This window comes from Argiope bruennichi, chromosome 1, assembly GCF_947563725.1.
Source record: "Argiope bruennichi chromosome 1, qqArgBrue1.1, whole genome shotgun sequence".
NCBI lineage: Eukaryota > Metazoa > Arthropoda > Arachnida > Araneae > Araneidae > Argiope > Argiope bruennichi.
The window spans coordinates 13834796-13861039 of record NC_079151.1 but is presented as its reverse complement, the minus strand read 5'-3'; the positions used below and the strand labels follow the sequence as shown (position 1 = coordinate 13861039).

The 26244-nt window shown below is 26.0% G+C and overlaps 1 protein-coding gene across 5 annotated transcripts in view; it reads right to left on the bottom strand.

Moving 5' to 3' along the window:
* Positions 1 to 481: 481 nt before the first annotated feature.
* Positions 482 to 26244, bottom strand: part of LOC129962642 (tight junction protein ZO-1-like) — a 136287-nt gene continuing 110524 nt past the window's right edge. For 3 of the 5 annotated variants that reach the window (XM_056076516.1, XM_056076549.1, XM_056076540.1), the window contains 20 exons: positions 24336 to 24496; positions 23266 to 23329; positions 22811 to 22961; positions 21362 to 21464; positions 20440 to 20488; positions 20148 to 20318; positions 18890 to 19029; positions 17536 to 17586; positions 16879 to 16974; positions 15233 to 15321; positions 13540 to 13750; positions 13311 to 13408; positions 12558 to 12809; positions 11753 to 11779; positions 11143 to 11203; positions 9983 to 10123; positions 8579 to 8664; positions 6950 to 7161; positions 5588 to 5650; positions 483 to 3981 (listed from right to left, as the gene is read on the bottom strand). In XM_056076516.1, coding sequence (XP_055932491.1) covers positions 3294 to 3981; positions 5588 to 5650; positions 6950 to 7161; positions 8579 to 8664; positions 9983 to 10123; positions 11143 to 11203; positions 11753 to 11779; positions 12558 to 12809; positions 13311 to 13408; positions 13540 to 13750; positions 15233 to 15321; positions 16879 to 16974; positions 17536 to 17586; positions 18890 to 19029; positions 20148 to 20318; positions 20440 to 20488; positions 21362 to 21464; positions 22811 to 22961; positions 23266 to 23329; positions 24336 to 24496 — 2914 coding nt within the window. In that variant the 3' untranslated portion in view covers positions 483 to 3293. Of the gene's footprint in view, positions 3982 to 5587; positions 5651 to 6949; positions 7162 to 8578; positions 8665 to 9982; positions 10124 to 11142; positions 11204 to 11752; positions 11780 to 12557; positions 12810 to 13310; positions 13409 to 13539; positions 13751 to 15232; positions 15322 to 16878; positions 16975 to 17535; positions 17587 to 18889; positions 19030 to 20147; positions 20319 to 20439; positions 20489 to 21361; positions 21465 to 22810; positions 22962 to 23265; positions 23330 to 24335; positions 24497 to 26244 lie in introns of all 5 variants that reach the window. The other 2 variants (XM_056076525.1, XM_056076533.1) reach the window with 2 other exon arrangements.

Genomic DNA, 26244 nt, shown 5'->3' with positions numbered 1-26244 from the left:
AAGTATATCTTATGATCAAAATATAATTACATAAAAAAAATAAACAGCAAAAAAAAAAAAGAGGGGGGGGGAGCTAAATATTTTAGAAAGATTTCCTAATATAAAAAATATGTGCAGTAGTTGAAGTGGAATTTTTATATACATATATTATCCATTATCGATAATATAAACTATCAATAATGTTATCAATAAAGGATAATAGTATTAAATTTAATCCATATCATTATTAATTCCGTCTCCGAATAACATACAAACAGTAGTTTAAATTCCATTTAATTTACAAAATTATTCACTGCTAATAACAACAACAAAAACTTTTTAGGTACTGGGGCATTTCAAGAATCAATACTGTTAAATTTTTAAAGGGATAACTTATGACCGATAACCGACACAGTTTAATTTGAATGAGTAATATTTCACATTACACAACAAGAACTACAGGAAAATGACACAAACACTTTTTAAAAATCTTTTATTATGATCTTAACAAATAAATATATATCTTACAGTAAAAATGAAGCATATAATCTACAATACTAAAAAGGCACAAAATAAATTTTGTATAACACAAACATAATATAAAAGTTGGTCCTCATTTCATTCAAAATAAAAGTGGAACATGCAAAATTTGAGCAACTCTCTCTCTCCATTATATGTTCTACCAAAAAAAAAAAAAAAAAAAAAAATCTTTTAAATGAAATTTTTGAAGACTATTGTTTGGCAATATTTTATATCTTAATGGATTAAAAATGAAATCCAGTAGATGTAGCTTCAAAATATGATGATTTGAACAGGTTTTTAAATATATTTTTTTACCATAAGAATGCATATCTCAAAATAAAATTCGGCTCGTTAAGTTCAACTAAAAGGATCGGTAATACCATAGAGATATTATCCATATCTAGTTTTGCATTATTGCAACATACACTTTAATACCACAAGATTTAAGTAAAAACAGAAAAAAAGAGGTAGATGACCATTAAGTGTACTGAAGAGTGATAAACATCATATTTGTTTCGTTTTCCTAAATGTACTTCAGTAGCAAATCTCTATTTGATCATATCATAAACATAAAAGATGGAAAAACATGCCACCATTTTAGTGTTGAATTACTGATATTTATGTATAAAATATGTATATTAAATAAAATAAAGTTGATAATAATAATAATTTTTAAAAAAATCAAGCAAGAATAGAAAAGATATTTTTAAATATCATTTCTCATGTTTGGTTAAATTTATTTAAAATAAAAAAAATCCATTTTTTAAAAATTTCTCTTTTTGAAATTATAAAATCTTAGTTTTAAGAAATTGTAAAACATATGCATGTAGGCGCAACTGAAAAACAATTAAATATTCTCCCAATCAATGAAACTGCTATAAAGTGTTTAAATGACTATATATATTAGTAACTTTCATCTGTTTTAAATAGAATTGTTTTATGCTTCTAGTATAACTATAATTATCTTTTCAAAATATATTGTAGATTCCAGGTTCGAAAGATATTAAATAGATTTTGATATTATGAAATGTGGTTTTAAATGTTGATATATTATGCTTTTCACACAAAATCTCCTGTAGATTACTCATATAACCCTTATCAACATCAACTTTAGGAGTAAACTGGAAGGCTACAGATTACTTTCTCGGTTCTAAATGATTTCACAAATTTCCAGAAAATTAAAACGGCACAACTAAAAATAAATCCAAAATTTGAAAATTATTCAGTGAACTAGAAAATGCAATAAATAATAGGGGCTTAGACAATATTAACTGAATTTTAAAATTTAATAACATTACATTAATCATTAAAATCAAAATCTCAGTTTGACTTATCATAAATAAAAAATATTGGATTTCACCTATCAATCGAACATTTTCCAATATATTCTAAATGTTGATTTTTACATAACCAGTTCTTATTTCAATTTTGCTGTGTAAGATAAAAAAGACTGGCATTTAACTAAATGTGCTATTTGAAATATTCAGAAATAATAATTAAACCTATTCAGGCAGCATTATAGCACCTTAATTATATAAATGTGATTCATAACACAAAATAGACAACTCAAAGTTCATCAAATATGTCAAATTATGCTATAAACAAAGATACAGAAAAAAATATATATTTGAAATTCCCCCTCCCCTGTTTTTGACATTTTCTTACTATTTTAAGTTTAAATTCATTTAGTTGCTGTATCAAGGAGGGGATTAATAAGTTTAAAATACTGTCCAATAAATAATAAAAAATTATGTGGTGATAAAACATTAATTAAAAAAAGTTACATGATCCTTCTTAGAAAAGTCATAACACAGTCCTTCACTTAAGCGCTTTCTAAAGCATAATATTTTTCCTACAAGCAATTAAAGTTATGACAGAAATTATTAATTATTTTTAAAAAATTATTAAGGACATTTTTTTTTTCTGAAAGAAACTAACATAAAAGAAGATGCCTTTTCTAAGCTGAATCATTTAAATAAAATAGAATAACAACAGCTTTCAACTGTATGTTTTCTTTATTTAAAATTCATATATAAATTGTAAAATTATAACATATACAAGTAATAATAAAATGATATAACAGATTTCAACCAAGAATATTTTGATTTTCACACCTTTTGATTATTTTACATTGCTCCATATGCTTTGGTCTTTTGCAAGGCTTCTTTTCTGCAATCACATTCATTATGTACAACTTTACAAGGAATGCTTTTAACTGCTTTTATTTACAAAATGCAGTAAATTTTACAGAGTGCCTTACAATCAATTAGAAACAATGTCAAAACGTACAACTTAATTCATTGCTAAACTACACTAAAGTGCATATCTTATTATTATTTTTTTTACAACTTCCAGCAGGCAAAATGTCCAGTGATATTTTATCAACCTGTTAAACACATTTACTAATTGGATAATCATGGGCAAAACACAGCCCCCTTCAAATAATAGGCTCTTAACACAAATGAATCACAACCAAATAATGATAGAATGCTCTTAAAGAACTTGGTTTTGGTTCCCAGTCAGTTTAGATTTAAAATTGTAAAAATATTTTGGAAGTATGACACAAATATAATCCTAAACAGTATGCTACATAGATCCATGGAGTATCCAGAAATTGTAGAATAAATCTGGAGTGATAAATAAAACTACCAGTTAGAATCAAGCAATATTGGCCATTATATGACTACTTCAACAAATGAAGCATTTTGAAAATATTGCTTATCAACTTGTAGGTATAAAGCTTTGGATAAACTTGGAAGTATTGTTGTAATTAAATGGAAGCTAAGCATTTCTCACTTTGATCGATCTCCATTTGCCATGGAGTGGATAGCCATAGGAGAACGTGAATCAGGCTTCTTATAGAGTTCAAAGGCACTTCCTCTGTTTTCTCGATTGGACAGATCAATTAAACTAGAAGGGGGAGGTTGTGGTGGTGAGGAGTGATGATCATATGGAGGAGGGTACATGGGATCTCTTCTGCCACGGTACGGCACATTATGATAAGGTCCTCCTCCATTCATATGTACAGCTGGCCAAGAAGGAGGGTTACCCATGGCTTTTGTATAAGACCTGACATCATAGTTCCTGTCAAGACTGCTGCCACGACCTGAATCGAAACCACTGTTGTCATCTGTAGATTTATAATGTCTGCGGCTAGGTGACCCAACAGGAGGGTTTCTCATCTGTTCTTCAGGGACAGGTGAATGCTTGGGAGGTAGACCCATCATGTCGTTTGGTGGATAATTACGAGGGGTATAATAAGGTGGGGAGCCCATGAAGTCCAGACTGTTGCGACTTCTTTGGTTGGGAGTGTATGGAGGTGGCATGACTTCAGAGGAGAGGTGGCTTGGAGTGGAAAAGTCTTGCTGGGGAGGGTTTCGCATGCTGCCCATCTGAGGCTGAGGTGTTTCTTCTGGCCATGGACGTGAGGACTGGTATTGACCAGGCTTTGGTGGTGGTACAGGACGACCATCAGACATTCTATAACAAATTATGGAAATAAATGTTATATTTTGAAGATTCATACAATTTGTATTTAAATGCATACTATCCTAACTTAAAAACAGGGAGAAAAAGGCTAACAAAAAATATTCTCAATAATGTAGCATTGCCTTAAAATTAAATTTACAGTTTAGATTTTTTTTCACAACTATCAATGTAGATTTTCATTGTTTCATCAAATATTTAATTACATGATTTTCTTCTACTTTTAAAAGCTAAAGAAGAAAAGTTATGTTTCATAGCTGCAAAATTTATAAGATAAAGAAAAATTGAAGTTACTATACAGCAAAAGTTAGAATATAGATGAACTGGACAGTTAAGCTTTTAATAGATCCGAAGTTATGTGAGTGTCACCATTAGATAGTTTATGCACAATAAACAAAAGTCAGATAATTAAAATAACATGTATTTAGTGTTAGATGATTTAGAAGAATCCTGGACATGAAATTATATCTAAATGATTTATCTTCCACCAAGTATAATAAATATCTCTATCTAGGTGAAGCGACTAGTTTAGAATAAATAAGAAATAAAAAAATACAATTTAGAAACAGATGATCTGAAAACATATAAGCACTAAAAGTTATAAAAAATAGAAATAACAGATATTGTATAGATTTGTCAGTTTTAAATTTTTAATTACTAATAAAACTAAAGATTTGTTGTTAAAATTTAATAAAATACAAATGATAAATTTCTAAGCTAGTTGTATATTTTCACATCTCACTGTAATTTTCTTGTATTTAGGAGGATAACAGCCATTTTTTAATTTAATTTTATTTATTATTATTATTATTTTTTTTTTTTTTTTTTGCTTTTTTTATATATGTACCCTTGCAGTTTACATTCAAGTCACAACCAGTGACAGATAGCTAATCAAGCAATTACCTAGAGTTGCAATGCTGAGAGGGAACAGCAAGTAAATTGATTTTAAAACTTTTTTTTCTTAGTAGCCATATTAATAAGTTTGTATAAAATTCTATGAATTTTAAAATATTAAGATAATGCATTAACACTTTATCAAGAACAATTGGTCAGATTCCTATATGATTAATAATATTGACCTGGTTATTATGATATTTGTAAACATTGAAAGTCTGCTTCTAAAATATTGATTACAAACATAGATTATGGATAGTTTGAAGTCATAATAGATGAACAAAAACAAATACATATTTATAAAGTTAATAAAATAAAGAATATTAACCTAAATTAAATTGTCACATGTTGAAAATGTGCTGAAATATGAAATTAAACTGGCCATATTAAAAGAAGGACCTCATAGTATATACACCAGGTACAGGATCACATTTAAGCTAGAGGAGGACATATTTTGTATTAGATTGCTATACCGTGTATGTAAGTTAACCTATACTAATTAAACAACATTTGTGGAAATTTTTGTGTTTGTCCCAATTAATTTGCACAGTATTATACTACCTAGGATTGCAAAATGTCTAAATCTGCCATTGGTCAAGGTTCTCGCAATTAATCTTTCTAGCTTACTGTAATACTGTACAACTACAATATTTAAATATTTCCCATCAAGAGAAAGTTCTAATTTCCAATTAATTAATATCTTTACCTTTGCTGGAAGTTAGCAGGCTTTGGAGGCGGGGATGGTGGAGCTGGTCTTTCATCAGGATATCTAACAGAGAAACAAATTTTTTGATGAGAAGTAAACTAGTTGCAGTTTTATAAGGCCACATAAATAAAATCAACAATAATATATAAATTTTTTTGGAAATTATTTGCATTATTAAATTGATTATCTACATGATCATTATACATAAATATCTTGTTATTGTGTCTGTGGATAGCAGCAAAAAAAAAAAGTGTTAAAATAGCAAGAAATAATTAAAAACATCCAATACACTTCAAAATATATAACTGAATACACTAAAACCTCAAAAATATTCAATACCTTAAAACTTAAAAGCACAATTTCAGCATCAGTCTCCCCTAAACATTTGAACAACTGCAGATGCCACTTTTGGTGTCTCAGAGCTTTACAGGATTTTTCGCAGTAGGTCAATGAGTGCTACTATTTCAAGTTTTGATATATTTGCAGCAAAAACTAGACAGTAAATATGTTTTGGAGTGAATTGGATTTTGGCAGTTTTTAATGAATATATGATTTTGTTTTGGCTGAATGAATTTTCATGTTCTTACAGTGATTTGTTCTTGATCTAGCTATTGTCGACATTATATTTCTGAGAAACTGAAATCTGCGATAAGTGGTTTTTTAAAAGTCTTTAGCTGGCCACTGCATTCACATTTGCAAGAGTGATATGGGGATGTTCAATTGGACAAGGTCTTTGACTTAGTAAGTAAGTAAACATATATTTTTTTTGTGAACACCTTCATAATTAATTGTTTTGTGTGCAATTATAGTCCTTAAAATGGAAAGATAGTAACTGGGTATCGTTAATGAGAAGAAAATAAAGAATTATGCTGTAGGATGTTTTGAATTTTATATGGTAATTTCGATAAAAGAATTATATATACCAAAAACTTATGGAATTCATGGAAGGCATAAAAGAAAAGCAATTATTCTAGAGATTTTTTTTTTTTTTAACAATTTATTATCCATACTAAAATTTGAATTTTTGTGCTTAAAACAAAAATACTCAACTTTATGAAAACATTTACCTTAGTATTTTATTTAACATTTACTTTATTAGTATTATAATTAACTTTTTTTAAAAACAGAAAAGTTCAAATGGAAATTATCTTTCTACTGTTTAAATTTAAGATTTGAAAAAATTGTTTTCATCAAATCTGAATGCATAAAATATTTGATCCTCAATACTATATCAAAAACTTGTGATAATTATTATATTTAGTGATGCCTTGAATTCTGTGGATTTCCAAATAAAATAAAAAACATCTATATTAATTATCAAAATTTTCACATGTATTTGAAAGCACTGAAAATAACAAATACCTGTATTTATTTGGGGGAGGAGCTCTTCCCCTATCCATCATAGGCTTAGGTGGAGGGGGTTGTGTTGTGCTTCTTGTGTACCGGTAAGGATCATGAGGAGAACGATTGCTGATCGAAGATGCAGCAGTGTATGGCTCTCGCTTTTTATCATTGGGATTGGAGGAATACTGATTGTAGGAATCACTACTATAGGAAGAGCTGTCAAATGTTCCCTGAAATCAAATAAAAAAAATTATTTCTAAAAGATATTTTAATACTATTTAAGATTTCAAAATAAAAGCTCAAGTATACAACTCTGATTTCTATATATGGAAAAGAAATTTAATTTCACTGGTTTTTATTTCTTGTCTGTAATGGTTTAGATTAAAATTTCCTTTCTTTCAACTTTATTTGTAATCCATATTGAATAAAGCATTTTCATTTCTAACTGTATTATAAAACACCAAATCCTCAAAAATCTAGAAACAATTAATTGTCAAGACTCCTTTAACTTCAGATGAAAAATACTACTGTTAAATTTAATTTAGGCAACAGAACAGTTTCAGAAGGCTAGAAGTAACCATTCATCATGTAAAATGGTAAAAGAATCCATAGATTGTTTAATTGATAGCAACTAGCTCATAATACTTTTATGCTTATCAGAAAGAACATTCACAAAATTGATAAATAAAAATTATAGATATGAAGTATATTAGAAAGCAATTTCAAAATATTACATTAAGTGTTGTTTAAATTCTTAGAACCTTGTATTACTTTTTAAGAATAATTCAAACTTATCACAGATGTTACATGATTATTAAAATCTTTCACATCTGAATCTTTCACATTACACTTAATACTATGTTTTTTGCAATTTGGAGAAGAAACATACTTCTAGAGACTTAATTTTCATTGCTTTTGAAGCAAAATAAAGAAATCTATTACATTAATGAAACAATGCAATTTAATATATTTAAAACATTGTCAAGAAAAGAAAATAATTGTTTATACACATTTCATTCAAAACACTTTTATTCTGTTTAACTATATAGTTTCACAGAGTTTAATGAAAGAAAATGTATCATCAATACTGCAAATTGGAAACCATATGTTTAAAACTTTCTTAACCCATATTAAAATGAAATAAATTAAATATTAACGTTTCACGGTATCATTCATTATATACATCTTTCATATAACCTTTTTTTTTTTAAATGTATGACACAAAAAATGATAGCTATGAATGTGATAAGCTCACATGTTAAACTTCCATATAAATACATTTTTAAGTAAATAAGAAATGTATTAGATGCAAATAAAAAAATACATAAAATAATTAACCCATCATCAAATTTCCATAATTAGCTTATAGTTCTTTAGCAATACAAATCATGTTAAACCACAGTTCGAACTGAAAACCTAACCTAAATTTCCAATTGTTTAAAAATGTGACAATAAATATTAAAAGAAGTAAAATAAAAGAGTTTGCAGATAGAAAACATTACTTTTCCTTCATTTTTCTCTTTACTCTTTTCTAAAATTCTTCATTAAGAATGCTAAATACCTATAATTTTGAGTTAACTAGAATAAATAGTTAACAATGAGGACAACAAACTAATAAAAAAATACAATTAAAATCATTCCATTTACCAATCTTCCATTAGATCTTTCTAAAGAATGTGGTTGCGCTCCTCCTGTATTTATATAATCTGGAGGTTCTCTTTGAGTTGGATTTCCTATGAAATACAAATAAGTCATGAAACTACTTACATAATCACATAAAAAAATCAAGATATTAAAAAGTTTTAATATTTTAATTAAAAATCAGAAGAAGGCAAACAGAAATAGCAGGCTTCAGCCAACAGCAACCACCACCACAGCAAATTCATGGAACAATTTCTATAAAAAATAGCCAGCGAAAAAGCAGGACAAGCACACATGAAGATAGGCAAAGCACAATAATGAATGCAAATGCAGAAGAGGAAAGTGAATAAACCTGTGATGTATCAAATTGAATTCATGAATTTTGATGTCAATTTAAAAATGATGAAATTACAAATTATGAATTATATGAAGTTGGCAAGAAAAATAAATTATTTTATCATCTGAATTACACACAATTCCTTTTCTGAAAAAAATGATTAAAATCTATAACTAGTTTTGCATAAAAATAGTACTTAAATTAATAAATATGGCAAGACTGAATATTTAGATGAACTAGAAAATATTTGATTATCACAATAGTGGAAGTTAACATTTTAAAAACATAATTCATAAACTCCATGGTATTCATTTAATTCATGGCTTTTATATTTATATTCTTATAGCTCATTATCACTTTTTTTTTTTGTCCTGTAATTTTTTACTATGTAATAAAGTAAAAAGCAACAAATATAAATCAGTGTGAAACATCTTATTTTCAACTGTTTTAATGGTCTACATCCACTTATAATCAGATTGAAAAACTTTATACTAGTCCCAGAAAATAGCAACTTAATTTATTTTTAAAAAAATTTGTGTAAAGTGACTTAGATATAATAAATACTCAAACGATTTCAATCAATTCTTGTGTTTATATATAGTTCTGATGTGAATTGACTGGGATAATATTCAATTTTAAAAAGTTGTTCTCAAAAATGAATACAAAAAAAATTTACCAAATAAAATATTTCAGCTATATTCTTCATTTTATTGTCATACAGATTTGCAGTATAACTAAAATTATTAAAAAAACAGGATGATTTTTGTATGTTTAAAATATTCTATTTTGAAACCTAATCTTATAAAATTAGTCCTTCTGGCGTTTAGGCAATTTCAGAAACTTGATTGTTAATATGGTAGGATATTTTAACCTGCATCAATTCTTAAATTTTAATTTATAAATTTTTACTTCAAAAATAAAGTAAATTGATTCAGTTAGAGAAATTTTTAATCACATATTAGGAAAATTATAAATATAAGTTCAATATTTTTCTAAAGGCCAACACATTTGTCAAAAATAACGATGAAAGAGCAAAAACCCCAAGAGACAAGAGAACCTGTTTAAAGAAATACCTTCTAACAAAAGAGAATGGCGTCCACGAGCAAATAATCTCTCTTGTGCTGTCCTATAATGAGTGGGCTTGCTTGCACGATCCACACGTGGTGGTGGTTCTGGCTGTTGTGAGGAGCGAGCTTTCAGAGCTGTCTCACCTCCTACACAATGTATGCTTCACATTAACATCCCAAACTATCATTTTGTCATATTTTAAAACATCTAGAATTAACTAGCTAGAAGCATTTAATATTTAGAAATACAATTTTGAAAGAAGTAGATAAACAATTAATGACAATTTTATTTGCTAGCCCATTAACTTTAAGTCTGTATCTGAAATTACAGTAAACTGATCTAAAATCTATTACAACTAGTGATTGAATTTTAAAGCACATTATCATATTGCAACTTTTTTATTTAGAACTTCATATCTCAGAAATTATGCCATAAAAGTATATTTAAATTTATTATTAATTTTATTTTTGAAACCTTGCATATTTTGAATCTAAGCTTTATATAAAAAGTTATAAATTAAATCTGTCATGTTATGATGAAGTTCATCAATAATACTGAATTTATTTCATATCCTGTAAATGTGTCTGAAATCACACATTTCAGAATTTATTCAATTTTACAACACTGATAGAATTTTAAAATTGTATTGCACACTAAAAGTTATAAACTGATACGATAGAAAAACTTATGGACTAACTGCCAGTAGCTATTTGGAAGAGTAGAGGTCCTTCATGGAATTATACCATATCAAATCAGAAAGGTAATATAATGTGTAGGTTTTATTTTTCAAACATTATTATACACAACACATAAATTAACATATAAATTCCTATAATGCATAATACTTTAAAGTTGAAGAACAAAAATAATAAATTCTGATTAAAAAACACTGTGACAAAAAAAAAAAAAAAAAAAAAAAATGTTAAAAACTTTTCAGAGAAGTTAGGTTTCTTGAGCAATTCTAAACACTTTAAAAATTCTTATGATGATTTTTTTAAATAATTTTATATACTATTGATAACAAGAATAAATATGGAATTACAATTTCCCATTAAATACATTTTTGTAATATATAATTTTAATATAGCATTCACTGCAAAAATCATAAAATAATGTAATATTCTGATCTGTATATTGATTTACTAATTATATCTTGTAACAATACCTGGATTATACTTTGCAGGGCTTACTGGATCTCTTAACTCAGAACCCAATGTTAACGGATCCTGAAATAAAATAAGTATTTTGAATCATTTGATCAAAATGTTTATTCAAATTAAAATAATGCATTTCTTTGAAACTATCATTTGCGTAGTTTAAAGTAGACAATTTAATGGTTCAGTGTTTTTAAAATAATGAAAATAAACTGGGAGTGTTTTTTCTTTAACTTTCTACTATTTTTTTGCATAAAAAAATTATAATACAAATTGTCTTAATGTATTTTTTAATTAAACTTTTTAAACTGGCATTCATTATATTCTTTCAAAATATCAAAACTAATTTTTTGTACTGATAAAATACTCTTCTTTAGTGATGAAATAATCTTTTGTTTGTATTAGCTCACAGTTATTTACTGATAAGAAGGCCAGGTAAATTAATATAAAATCAATAGTAAAACTTGATAAATATTATTAAATGTAATTTTTTTATTCATGCTAAAAAATTGACTTATGTTTGGCAATATATAGTTATTTAAAGTACTAATTCATTTGTTAATACTCAAAGAAAAAGCAATATAATTAAATTCAGAAATAACATAAATATTTTTCACTGACCTGTTGTTGGAGAAATTCAAAAGGTAGCTGAAAATCAATAGATATATCTTTAAACAATTTTTATAGACAGACAATAAACAAAAATATTTACTATTTAAATATACTTATGATTCCAAAAAGTAAGAAAAATATGAAATTTAGAAATGAGGGAGGGGATAAAACAATTAACTAATTCATCACAACTATGCAATATATACATAAATGTTTAAATAAAGAATGGAAATAACCAAGAAATCTTTTAATTTTTTATAACATTGTTTCCCTTTCAATGTCTATAATAATAAAATTGTTGCAAAACATTATATAGAGCAAAATATAAATTTCATTTTTTTCATAATGTGAATTAAAATGTGAGCATATTTTGGTATATGAGAACAGAATACAGAATTCTTCTGATATAAACTTTTTTAAGAATATGAGACATTTTTACACCCAAGAGTAAAGCTTGTGTTGAAGTAATGTCTCTCTCTCATTTGTTTTAAAGTTTAGTTTCTACTGAAGCAAAAGTCATTACTGAACTTTTCAGTATTAAAAAAAAAAATAGAGAGAGAATGATAAAATGAAAAATTTCTCTTGGTTATAAAACACAATTTAGTTTAAAGTGCAATGCAAGCTTAAATATATTCTTAATAATAACTAGCCAAACCCATAAAGAAGGAAGTAATTTATTTTTATAAACATAACTTGCCAAACTCAAAATAGTATAAATTTTATATCAAAATGATTAATAATAAAATATAACAATAGATATTTAATATATGATATATTTCTGATTAAGGAGATGAAACAATGACTGAAATAGTACCTGTCGAGAACGTGCAGTTGAATAACCAGATAGTTGGTTATAACCTGGGGGACCAGACATCTCATCTTGAGTTGCAATACTTGGATCACTAGAAGCCTTCACCATATGCCTATCATTACCTTGTAGACCTAAATCTTGTAAATCGGATGGCCGACTATCATTGGCAAGTTCAAGATCACTTTCTGGAGATGAAGCATAGCTCAGCCTTGAAGTCATGGGAAATAAGAAATCATCAGATATTGCTTCTTCCGGCTGTAAAAAAGGAAAAATAGTTTTACGATTCAAAATATTTAAATTATTTTGTCTTACAATTCTAAAACAAAGAATCAATAATTACAAATTTCTTACAGATTACAAATTTTGATCAGAAAAGAAATTAGTTCTTTTATTATGAATTAATCTCTAAATTAAAATATTATATTAAATTTATGTAATGTTACAATTTTATAGCAAAATACAGAATTTCTATTAACAAAGTAAATTTCACTATAAGTTATATGAATTAATTCAAATTAAAAAATTAGAAATATGTTTCATATCATGAAAAGTAAATTGTAATACAAATGCCACTACAAATTAGAACAAATTGCCCACTTTCCCAGAGAGTTAAAACAGACATAAATACCTATAGTAAGACCAATAAATAATTTCTTATTTATGACATTATAAAATAATTCTTGTACTCAATTTTAAAATATACATTTTTTTAAAAGCAAAAATCAAGTACAAAATATCTTGAATATCAAGAATTACTTTTGATTCTGAAATCCAAATAGACTGTTGTTGCTGTTTGTCAATTGTCTCTCGCAACTTTTTATACCACATATCAGCACTCGTTAGCGTGATGGTAGCTGAAAATGAAGGCAAATAAAATCAAATGGGAAAAATATGTTTCAGGATAATCTTACTACATATAAAATAATAATAAGGATAATTTCTATAACCAAAGCAATAAGTATTTTGCATGATTTTCTAAGATTACCTGTGAAAACATGAGACCACAGTTTTTCAAGTTTCACAGCATGGTCATATAACTTTTTTGAGCTTTTGTGACTGGATTTTGCAAGACGAGAGCGTAATTCTTTGACTGTGTGTTTACTCTCAGCTCGCATGAATATCACAATGGGATAGAACTGAGCATAATTCAGACGGTCCACTGCACTAGGAGTGATATCTAAAATTGCATGCTTGCCCTAAGTGAAAAAGGAAGACACATTAATATTTTCTGCATGTTGAAAATTTTTACAAATATAATTTCAGATAATTTTTACTTGTAACAAATTTTAATAAAAACAGTTTACAAAAATACAAAAAGCAAATAAAAAATAAGTAAAAAAATAATGTAAGGGCATAAATTATTCATTATTTTTCTTATCGCAACAATGATATGCTAGAATAGATTTAACATACATTAATAAAGAAATTCAAGATCTAACAATAAGTTTGTAGAGATTTCATTTTACACAATCACTACATTTATTTAAAGTAAATGATGTTCAAACATGACCAAATCACAAGGTAATAAGCGAATGAGGCACATCATCACACCTCTGAATCTGAGTATAGCATGTCACTACTGATGCAACCAACAGTTCATCAAATAGAATCTTTCAGTTCCACTTAAGTGACTGGAGAATCCAGATAGATGTGATAATTTAAGTATTCCTGCAAACAAAAATCTGCAAGAGTCAATCTTCTGATCATAAAGATCACTTAAAAGTTTGATTTATACTCAGTCTTCAGGGAAAATGACTTCAAGTGCAAAATGAGGTAGAGCACTATTCTGAATGAAGGTGTCAATATAACTCATGCCTTTCTTACAATGCAAGTACAACAAGGTCACATAAAAAAAGTAATATACTTCTTTGCAATGACTGTATAGATTTTTCTTCAAAAGAGGTGATTATGAAAAAGTAGCAAAGCCACACCTAACAACCACAAGAAGAGAATGCAGTAAGTTTGTCACATACTAATAATGTTTCACATCACACATATACATCTATTTTGAGCACTGATATCACTTTGAAATGCTTCATCCATTCATGTGACGTTCAAAAACCATAATGGATCGCGTTCCATTTGTGCATGCACCCAATAATACTAAGAATAATCTGCAAATAATACTAAAAAAGCTGCTGTATCTTGTAGAGATACAGATTCAAAATTTTGTGTAGAATATATCATTTTGACAATTCAGAATCCCTGTTATTTTAGCTTTAAGAACACTGCTACTCCTCATTGATGCCTTGCCTGCCAATTAAATTTTTTTAATTGACTGCTTCCAATAATGGTTTGTTACTTTGTGGAAAATCCTCCCTTATTTCTTCAAAACAGATTATTCAATTTGGCACCCATTCAATGAATTAGGACTATTTTGCACCATCAGTCTTTTCTCCATACAATGCAATAATTGTAAATTCACTATTCTTGTACAAAAGTTTAAACAGCAATGAAACTTTCAAAATCATATTTTGATACAAGAAAAAAAAATCACAGTCCCTCTAATAACATTGGCACAAAACGAAAATTTTCCAAGCATTATTTCTTTCATTGTGAATTTTTGAAGTTTACACAAATTTATGATGTACCTAGTATATTGTTTTATAATATCCTTCATTTATAATTTATAATACTTGATATAAAAATGCTCATTTGCAAATAAATAAAAACTTTACCTTTTCAATTATTTCTTTAATTGCACTGAGACGAATAATACCAGAAGATTTCTGACTTTTAGGGATGTCATCTAAATGTCCATCTAATTCTGAAATGTTTTTACCCAAGTTAAAATATTAGTAATCATGAAAATACAATAAAAATTAATATTTATACAATATTTAGTAATCATGTAACTTATTAACAAATTTCTACAATACAAAATTTTCCTTGCATAGCAATTATTAATAAAACATCAGTTAATTAATTAAATCAGAAATCAGTTAATTAATTTCAGTTAATTAACTAATAAAGGGAATCTATCAAAAACTTTATTATATGAAAAGCTTTTTGAGAAAGGACTTTAACAATTGCACATAAAACTAGAATGACTGATTTCATAAAAATCTATACATTCAGGATCAAAAATACATTTACATAGATAAATTTTATTTTTGAGTGTAAGTATGGTCCTATATGAGCCTAGTTATAATTACTGAAAAAAAAAAATACATTCAGACCAAATTTATAAATTTTAGAGATGCATTACATGAAATTATGCAAAATATCTTATTTATCAGATATGAGAAGTATGCATGCATGCTTAAAACATAGATGTTGACAGTAAATAACAGAAGCACTGAAAAAAAAGTTGACAACAAAATTATTCATTACAAAAAAAAAAAAAAGTTTTCATAACTGTCAAGTAATGTGTAATATCATTAAGAAACACATAATAAAATTTTTTTTAAAAATTGCAAAGTTCCTATGCAATAAACAAAGCAAATACTACAAAATAGGATACAAAATATAAAAGAAGAATTACCCCCCCCCCCTCCCTCCCAAAGCTTAAATATTTAAAATTGAAAACTTTTTAAACAATAAATTTATAATATACTCAAACATAAAAAAAAAAAAAAAGATTAGCCATATAAAATATCTATGCTAATTTCATATGGAATTATTCCACCTATTAGAAGCAACAAAAGATCTAAGCAGCTGTTTACAGATATAAGTATAAGCGGAACATATGAATCTTAATTTAAGTACTTACATGGATTTTAACTATAGCAGCACAAAATATAAAAAAATTCAGAATTAAAAAGTACAAAATCACAAAAATGATAAATTGCATTTTCTGCTTAAAATTGTATTCCATTAAGAATTAGAAAAATAAATACCTGAAATCACATATTTACATTTAACAGTTAAAATCATCATTAAAAAAAAAAAAAAGATAAGGAAAATACTAAATCTAAATAACTGCAGGAATTACACATATCTTAATTTAAAATGAAAGCATTATCTACTTATGTACAGATTGTGGTAGACTTTTATTAAGTAAATGATATTATAAATTTTCTGATAAATGAATTTTTTAAAAATAATTTTCTTTTCTCAGCTGCATCATGAATGTATTCTTAGATATTATTTTTTAAATTTATTAATTTTAAGAAATTTTTCTTTTTAATTATAATTATTCTGGGTACTGATTAATATAAAGAAAATTCTATTATTTAATGTTTAAAAGATAATAGAGCTAAACTTGCATGAGTAAAAAAACAATAATTAAATTTTTATTGAAAAAAATTATCACAAAGTTATAAATACACAGAAAAAAATCCTTGATTTTGGATTTATTTAATTTTTTATTTAAATTACTTACGAGGTGAAGCATATTTATCTGGATAATCTTTCAGCAATTTATCTCGAGCAACATCAGCTAAAGCTCCAAACAGTACCACAGGTCTAATAAAGCCAGCTAAAAGGAAAATATCATCAATATATGTCTCTACTAATAATAAAAGAGAACATAATGTATTTGCACTCTTCAAGCTAGACTGTTAAACTACAATTCCAAGTTTCACACAAATATATTTTGGAATCTGGGAATGTGTACATTGCTTTTTGAAAATTTTAATTATTCGACACCACTATTTTAGACTTGACACCAACAAAATAGTAGAATACAATAAACAGAAAAGGTGTAATATAATACTATAAACAGAAAAGGTGTAATATAATACTATAAACAGAAAAGGTGTAAAACTATTAAAATAAAGAAGATCCAATGTACCACCCAATTCAATGCTTAAAAGTATTTTTGTTTGGAAAAGCATAAATATCAGAGATTTCATTGATATTAAATACATAAATACCATTAGTGAGCCAGTTGGCCATTATAAACAATTAGTGTGTCAATATAAAATACTATTGTTTTATAAAGGAAAATTAATAAAGTCAGTTATAATAAGTACTGAATCAATTTTAATAATAATAACATAGGCATCATCAAAATATCCATATAGCAATAATAACTTACGGTGTTTTAGTGTTACTCTTTCATAAGCTGGAAATTTTGATATCCCATCAGCTACAAAAATAAGGAAAAATATATAATTTTCAAAGTGCAATTTTGTAAAATTTCTTTGAAAATAAAGAATGCATGTAAATCAATGTTCATCTTTTATTTAAAATGAGATAAATACAGAATAAAAAATATAAATACAGAATAAAGAATATAAATACAGAATAAAGAAAAACACATTCTAGATAATAATAGAATAACAGTGTGAGATAATTTAAAAGTTGTGATAGTAACAGGGTGAAATAATTTTCAATAAAAAACTTCAATAAAAACTTTATAAAGTAAAAATTTTAAAAAATGATTCACATTAAAGTATGTAGAATGTTCCATATGTATTATATATAACATTTTAAAGAAGACAAAGATAGAACTCCTGCAAATTGAATATAATAAGCGAAAACCAATTGCTAAATAAAAACTTTACTGCATAAAGATTGAAAGCAAATATTAAATAATTATTTTGCTTTATGTGGCAATGAAAAAGATTCACATCATAGGCATGAATGCATTAGGAAAACAACAAAAATCAACTATTATTTATTTAATATTATAAAATGATATAAAAAAACAAAAAATAGAATTAAATTATTTTTTTAAAAAAAGGAATCTGCATTGCATATTTCTCAAATTAAACTGACCCATGATAAAAATTATACAGAAATATACACTATTAGAAAATAATGTTGACAAATATATGATAATTTTATATTTTTCACCTATAAAATTATAGGACAAACTAATTTAGTTGTTACGATACAGAAATTAAGGTATGGCAGTGATGTTATAATGTGAAAAGAAGGTTGCAAAACATTATTCTATTGCATAGCACCCTTCTAATAAATACTGTTTTTTGTGCTGATTCAGTTGCTTGCAAACATGTTTCAAAAAATTCCTTTCTTTTTTGAAATTATAACTCTTTAATTAATTTAATATTAATGCATATTTTTCAAATAATAAATAAAAAATAAATGACTTTTTTTAAAATTTCATAAACAGAAAAGGTATATGTTATATTTGCCATGCCATTCAGTATTTATTACCGACATGCATTTAGAAGACTTTTTTTTTTAATCCTTTTCAAATTAGATAATTGATTTCACCTGAGAACTAAGCATAATTTCAAATTCAGATCCTACAAAGTTTGTAAAATATTAAAATCTATTGATGTTGTTCAAAATATGTTAAATTTTATTTTTAGTTTGTATTTCAAAAAAAAATCTCAATTTTCAGATTTTTAATGTTAAAAAGTAAAATGTATTGTTTCAACTGCCTAATCGAACTTTTCTCATTGCTCTAAATGCAGACCCACCAAAAACAACGTCTTCCCAGTGGTCCTTACTGAGAGATTTAGATCGGCGAGCACTCCTCCTTTTAAAAAAGCTGCCACGACTCTCAGATGCTGCATCTTTCTTTGCTTGATTCTGCTGCTCTTGTGCCCACTGCTCTGCCCTAAGAAAAAAAATTACATTTGTAAAATAATTATGAACCATGATATCATAAATGTCAAAAGTATACTAAAACAAGATAATATTCTAATAAAATGCTTTGCACCACTTAAAGCTGTAAAATTTATGACTTAAAATAATGTTTCCAGGAAAATATGTTTATGCCAAATAAATGTGTGCTCTTATATTTGACTTTTCTATACTCTTAAAATAAGAAAGGAAGTTATTCTAGATATTTTTACCAAACTTATAATCAGATTATTTTCAAATACTGGAATTACGTAACGCATTCTAAATGTAGATTCTTTTTTTTTTCTTTGCAAATATAATTTTTGAAATATTTACGAAATTTTGTGACAAAAAAACAAAAAAACTATTTATTATGTAGCTAAACTGACATTATAATTTTTAAATTATATTATAAATTTTAATCACTATGAATTCACAGTTTGGACAGAAACATATTTTATAAAATTGAATATCAATGAAAAACAATCTAATAAAGTAATAGAAAACATGATAAGCAATGTTTCTGTTTCAGAAGTGTTACTGAAGCTAATCACTAGGATTTAAATTTTAATAAATAAAAAGGATGATTATTCAATTTTGTAATGAAAGTTTTTGTTATAAAAGTTAAATAGCAAATTTTGGTATTTTTGAAACTAAATATAAATAGGGTGCTAAGTCTTTTATTGTTACTACTAACCAATTTTTCTACTACTAGAAATGGAAGATTGCATATTTTTTTCTTTAAATCACACACTTTAAAAAAAAAAATATCACATTTTTACTTTTAAATCAACAAATAGAATAAATACTTATACGACAGCCTTCAAACTGACACATAATTTTCTCTAAATTTTATTGCTAAGAAGAACTTGGCATGATTATCAGATAAATACAAGGTAAAAGATGTGCTTGCAAAACAAAAAACATCACTAGAATTTAAATATGAAAGTTTTTACAAAGTATTTTTTGAAATTTCAATGATACTTAGAATAAGTTCTTAAGATGAAAAATAACAAAATTTATAAATCCTTTATATAGGTGGAAAATTTTTTAAACAATATTTTGCACACTATACCATACAATGAAATGTTTAAAATATACAGCATCAATTACCTGCTGCTATTAGGAATAACACCCTTTTGGATTTCTTGATTTGTTCTTCCTAATCTATAAACTAGCCAAGATCCCACTACACCATTATGTAGTGTATTGATCACATGAAAAACTTCACCAACATGGAAACCAAGCTCTCCCTTCCCTGAACCTTCATATGAAAAATGAGTCCTGCAATGATAAAAATTGGAAATACCACATGGTGATTTAATGGATTATTTAAAATGTACAATAAAATTAAACATCATTTAATTCTAGATTTCTACTGAAAAGCCTTGGAAAAAACACTAACCTTATGTAAAAGGAATCACCACGCTGATTTGCAACTATTTCATCATATTCTAAAAGGAATGAAAATGCAATAAAGATTAATAAACCATGAAAAATCACAGTTTATAAATGTTGGTGTGAAAGATTTTTTTTATAAATGTATCACTAAGAAAAATTTAAAAGAGTAAATAATGATCACTAATGCATTAGAGTAATACTTCTAAAAGTTACAAAAGGAGAAAAATAAGTTTCATACAGGAATGTAGGATGGGATGGATGCAATATGTCACCTACTAACCCAGAACCCCCCCCCCCCCCAAATTAGCCTTTTGGGAAAATTTGATAAAAATTAAAAAGATAGACAGTTGTAATATTTCATTCTACACATTAATGACATTTGGCTAAATACAACTGAAAAATGAAAAAAGAGATCATGAACTTACTAACATATAGTTGAAATAATAGAGTAATCAAAAGAAAAACTTGGTGCTTTATATATAAAAAGAGAGAGAAAATAGATTAGCAAATAGTTCAAATTTTTATTTTAAATATTTTTTGATTCTCTTGGGTTGATATATATCAAATTCCCTTTCATTATTTTCTAAGCTCCTTGCTCCTAAATGGTGCAACAAAAAATATTGTATGCAATACGATTGATTCATCTTTCAATTAAAAATAATCAATCAAAATAAAATCAACCAAAATTATTATACACCATAATAAGAGCTTGTATGTAAATTAAAACACTATGAAAAAATTCTTTTTTAAGAGGCAAAATTTTTTGTAGTTTTCAAAAGTTTTTCATTATATATTTATAACTAAGCAGTTTTCATCTAATTTCTGTAGTTGCTGGAAGGTATGTATAAAATATAATCTAAGAAATGTACAAATGAAGAATATAATCATAAATTTATAATATGCTCTATTAAAATTATATTAAGTACCTTCTTTCATGTGTTGAACAATAAGATTTACATAGTCTTGTATGTGCAAAAGGAACAGAACAGCTTCTTCTCTTGTCACACCATTCATGTCCATGTCATTCACCTAAATGAACGAGAAAAATATAACATTCTATGTAATATATGGTTTTAAAAAATTCATGTACAAGATTCAACAATCAATGTAGGTAAAAAAAGTTAGCAAATGAAAATTTCAAACTACATTTTTCTTCACCTGGCATAAAAATGTTACTATATTTGTATAGGAATAAAAAAATATCATCATTATTAATATTACATCTCAGATTATAGGAAAATCATTTTGAAATAAAGAACACCGGTAGCTTAACAATATGAATCAAAACATGAATAATTTATTCATAACTCATACAACATTGCTCATAACATGACACATGATATCAGTGAAATCACAACATAAAGTTTTATATTATATATATATATATATATCAAGATGAAGATGTATACTGATAAAACTGAAGTATATAAACAAAAACTAAAATATATTTAAAAGCAAGATATAATGAAATCAAAATATTTATTGCTAACAATTATAATTTAAATAGTATCAAACTAGTTTTCATGATTCTTTAAACTATCAGTAGTTTTCCAAATAAAACAATAATGATAGATTTAAAATTGATAAAATCAAGTTATTGAACAATGATTAAAATAATTAGATTGTCTTGAATTAAAAATATTTAACAGAATGATTTTCAATTCAAGTAATTATATCAATAAATCATTGTTTTAATCATAAGAAATACTTCTATAAACATGAAAAATTTTAAGGAAAGTTAAATGTAATTACAATGACATCAAATGGTTAAGCATATTTCAAAAGACTAAGTCAAACAAAATTTCTAATTAATTCATATATATAAAATATAAACTAGAAGGAAAAAAATGAGATGAAATCTCCAAGTCGATCAATTTAAACTTTGCGCTATATTACGAAAATGGAATGCATTTGATTTTTTGTGTCCATTTTTTTCTGAATTTTAAGTGAAAGTGTATACACGAACTTTAATAAAAAAATTCTCTAAAAGGCAATTGGGTATATTCTTAGTTGTTCAATTTACCATAAGAGATCTTTTATTTGTTTCCCTGCATAATGCAACGTGCAAACTGTAGCATAAATTCATTGCTAACTTGATGCAATTATATTTCAACAGCTTTTCATCTCCCTCCCCCATCCTATACTTCTTCCCCAGTATATGAATTATTTTTTTAACTTAATAGATGGTTTAATTGATATCTTAATGTTTAACTAGATTCAAGGTGATAATAAATGCTTATATCAACTTACAAAAAATAATTGTATTTTAGGAAATCCAAATATATCTCATATTTTAAAGAGAAAATAAATAAACAAAAAGCATAAATAACAAAAGTAGATTCGAAAAATATATATGCAATGCAAAGACATAGTACCTTTAGAATTTTGTCTCCAGGTTGCAAGCCTTGAAGAGAGGCAGGACTTCCTGGCTGAACTGCTGTGACAAAAACTCCAACTTCATTTCCCCCAGTAAGCCGAATTCCCACACTTCCATCCTTTTGAAAGGAGATGAATCGAGGTTCTGGTCTGGAAGTAATTAAGACAAAAAAAAATTTTAATTTACACAATACCTAAAATGTACAATTCAAAAATTTTAGAATATAAAGAAAGAAGTTAAGCTGCATTTCCATTTTAATATTTGTTTAATGCTATTATTTCATATTATTTTTTATCTTAATATAAAAAATCATACTAAATGTATACTAAAAAGTTTAATTCAATACTGACTGATTCATAATATCTGATAACTTAAAATATCATGCATGAAAAGAATGTCATCTACTTAGAATTTTAAAATTCATTTTTAATCCAATAAGTGTTAATAACTTACGGAACAGTCTTATTTCTCCTTGCTAATGGATCATCATCAAATTGGTCTCTGCGACTGGAAAATTCTACAATAATAAAAATTGATAAATACAAAAATTAATTAATTCTTTTTCAATTACTACATATGAAATTCAATTAGTAGCATCAATTTAAGTTTGCAATAACATTATTATCACTACTCTTTTTTTTTTTAAATATAATTTGTGTAATATAAAATATATTTCTCTGGCAAAATGTTTTGAAAAGTTGGCCTTATTTTACAAATTAACTTTAATGATAGTCACTTATTAAACCAGTATATTGTTTTTATGATAAATGTCAAAATAAAATATATTACATCTATTTCAAATTCTGCATTCAATGTGTTTTATAACAATCCTCTAGAATTCTTCAACAACAACTATAAAATATTTTCATACAAAAATAATAATAATAATAATAAAACATCTTTCATACACTGTAAACCAATAGCATATGAAATAGAAAAAGAAGTGAGAATTATTTAAAATATAATGGATAAATGACTTTTTTTTTATTTAGCATAGCCAAATATTAGTTCAAATATCTTTTTAGCTGTGATTGAAAGCTAATTAATTAAATATTTTTTATTTTATTAATTACTTAGAAATAAAATAATTACAAGATAAAAGTGAAATTCAAGTTTTCAATAAAGCAAATTCATAGGATTTACCAGAAACCTAACTAATCAAAAATGAATAAAAGTTTATTTTAAATTTAAAAAATTCTGAGCAAAATCTCATTTTACAAGTAGTATTAAAAGATACATAAGTTCAAATGCTTTTTTTAAAAATTCCCACAGTTATAAAGAGAAAGTCTTTATATAGAGAAATAAAAGGGTTTTATAATCATAATGAAAAGAAATGTGCACCTTTATTATGACAATACTTCAATACAAATGAAAAAATACCAAATATTTAGATTATTAATAAAAGTGCAGATTAAAAAAATTAAACCCAAGGTTCCTAAATTTATTCAATAACTTTTGTATGGTTTTAAAAATGTAGATACTTTAGTTCCTCTCGTGAATGTTTTAATATCAAAGCTTCTCACCATCTATTCTAGGTAAGGGTGGCCTCTGAAGAGATTCCTCTTCATCCGCTCCAACAGGAGCTCTGGAATGCCCATGACCTGCAAGCAAAGGTGTGGCTGGTTGATCTAACTGACTGAGAGAAATATCCATCAAAGGACCTCGATTACGCCCAGATTGTAATCTGCAATAAATTTAACATTTATACGAACATTTAAGCGCAGACAAATATCTTATTTGTTTTAATATAAAAAATGACTAGATCTGATTAAAGTGAATGAATAGCTGACAAAATTGCAGATATTTAAGTAAAGGCATAAAAATAAACAGTTTTACTCTTTATTTTGCTTTGCTGGCTGAATTTTGCCTCGTATGATTGGAAAAATAAAATCAAATAATAAACAATACTTAATAAACAAAAATTATTGATTATGGTTCATAAGACCAAAAATAAAAATTTAAAAAAATTTCAAACAGAAAACTTATTAAGAAAGAAAGACTTATAAAGAAATTTAAAAAAATCACTAAGAACTAATATCTTCATTCAAATAACTGGGTTAAATAAAACAACAGAAGTACTACATATGTTAGCAATCCCAATAATTTATTTTCACTTATCAGAAGAACTAAAAGTTCTAATATTAGATGCATTAGCCCCTCATTGGAGGGAATGCCTATGGTGAAATTTGGGAGATGCTACACGTGGAGTATGTTTGTAGCTCATTTTTCAAATTTCTTTTAATTATTTTATAGCATTTTTACATTAATCTGTTCAAGAAACATATTTTTAAAAATTAAAAAATTAATGAAATTAAAATCAAAAAATGGTTTTAAAAATTTAATTAAACTTTAAAAATGAAATTTACAAACCCTGAAAATTACTTTACTAGTTTACTTTCAACATAAAAAAAAAAACTTTTCTGAAATAGATATACTAGTAATGCGTCTATGAATATGATTAACACAAATATTAAAAACATTCTGAAGCTTTAATCTTTTTTACAACTGCTCATTGCAGAATGGAGAATCTCCCAGAAGAATTTTACACTGGAAATTAGATTAATTGTATTCAAAAGATTTTCCTTTTACAGTAGATAGGAGTGGAGGATTTAGAAGTAGTTTGAAATTCACAGAAAAAAAGAATTCATTGGCATATTTTGCATGCCAGCCTCCTCCCATTTAAGGCTAAGAAGTTTTTTCAACTCTTTTTAACTCTAGGTAAATCAAATTTGAAAAGAGAAACATATATTTTTTTCACTCAAACCTCACTTGAAATACAATGAAATTTTGTAGAAATTTAATATTATAATAGTTTATTTCAATTTTATAACATTTTTTTCCTTATTTCCGATATTTTTTTTTTCCTGTTATTTAATCTAACAAAAATATGAAACGATTTCTTCTTTTTTTATAGATTTTCTAATATTGGAGTTATTGTTAAAATTTTACACATGATTAATTTGCAGAATATATTCCCTATTTCCTTTAAATGATTCAATTGAAACCAAAGTTAAACTGAAATGATATAGGTTTTATACTTTTAATTATCCTTTACAAGAATCAATTCTGTCAAAGATAGCAAACAGTGTTATTTTTGTATTTATTTGATTTTTTTTTCTACAAATACCATTGTCATTATTTAATTTCCATATTTCATTTCATTTCTCTTTTCAAAAACTTACACTGGACTTTACTTTAATTTTATAAAATAGCATTTATTTCAAATATCGACTATGCAGCTCTGCTTTAGAAGTGCTAGTGATCAAAATATGTATGTCTATAAGAACAGTCCAATTACCAATTATATTTCATACTATCATAATGCTATACATTTTTTAATAAAGCTACATTTTTTTAAATTTAACTTTTGTCTTTCTTAAAAATATGTAAAAAAAAATAATTGAAACAGTTAACATTTTATTATTTAATTGA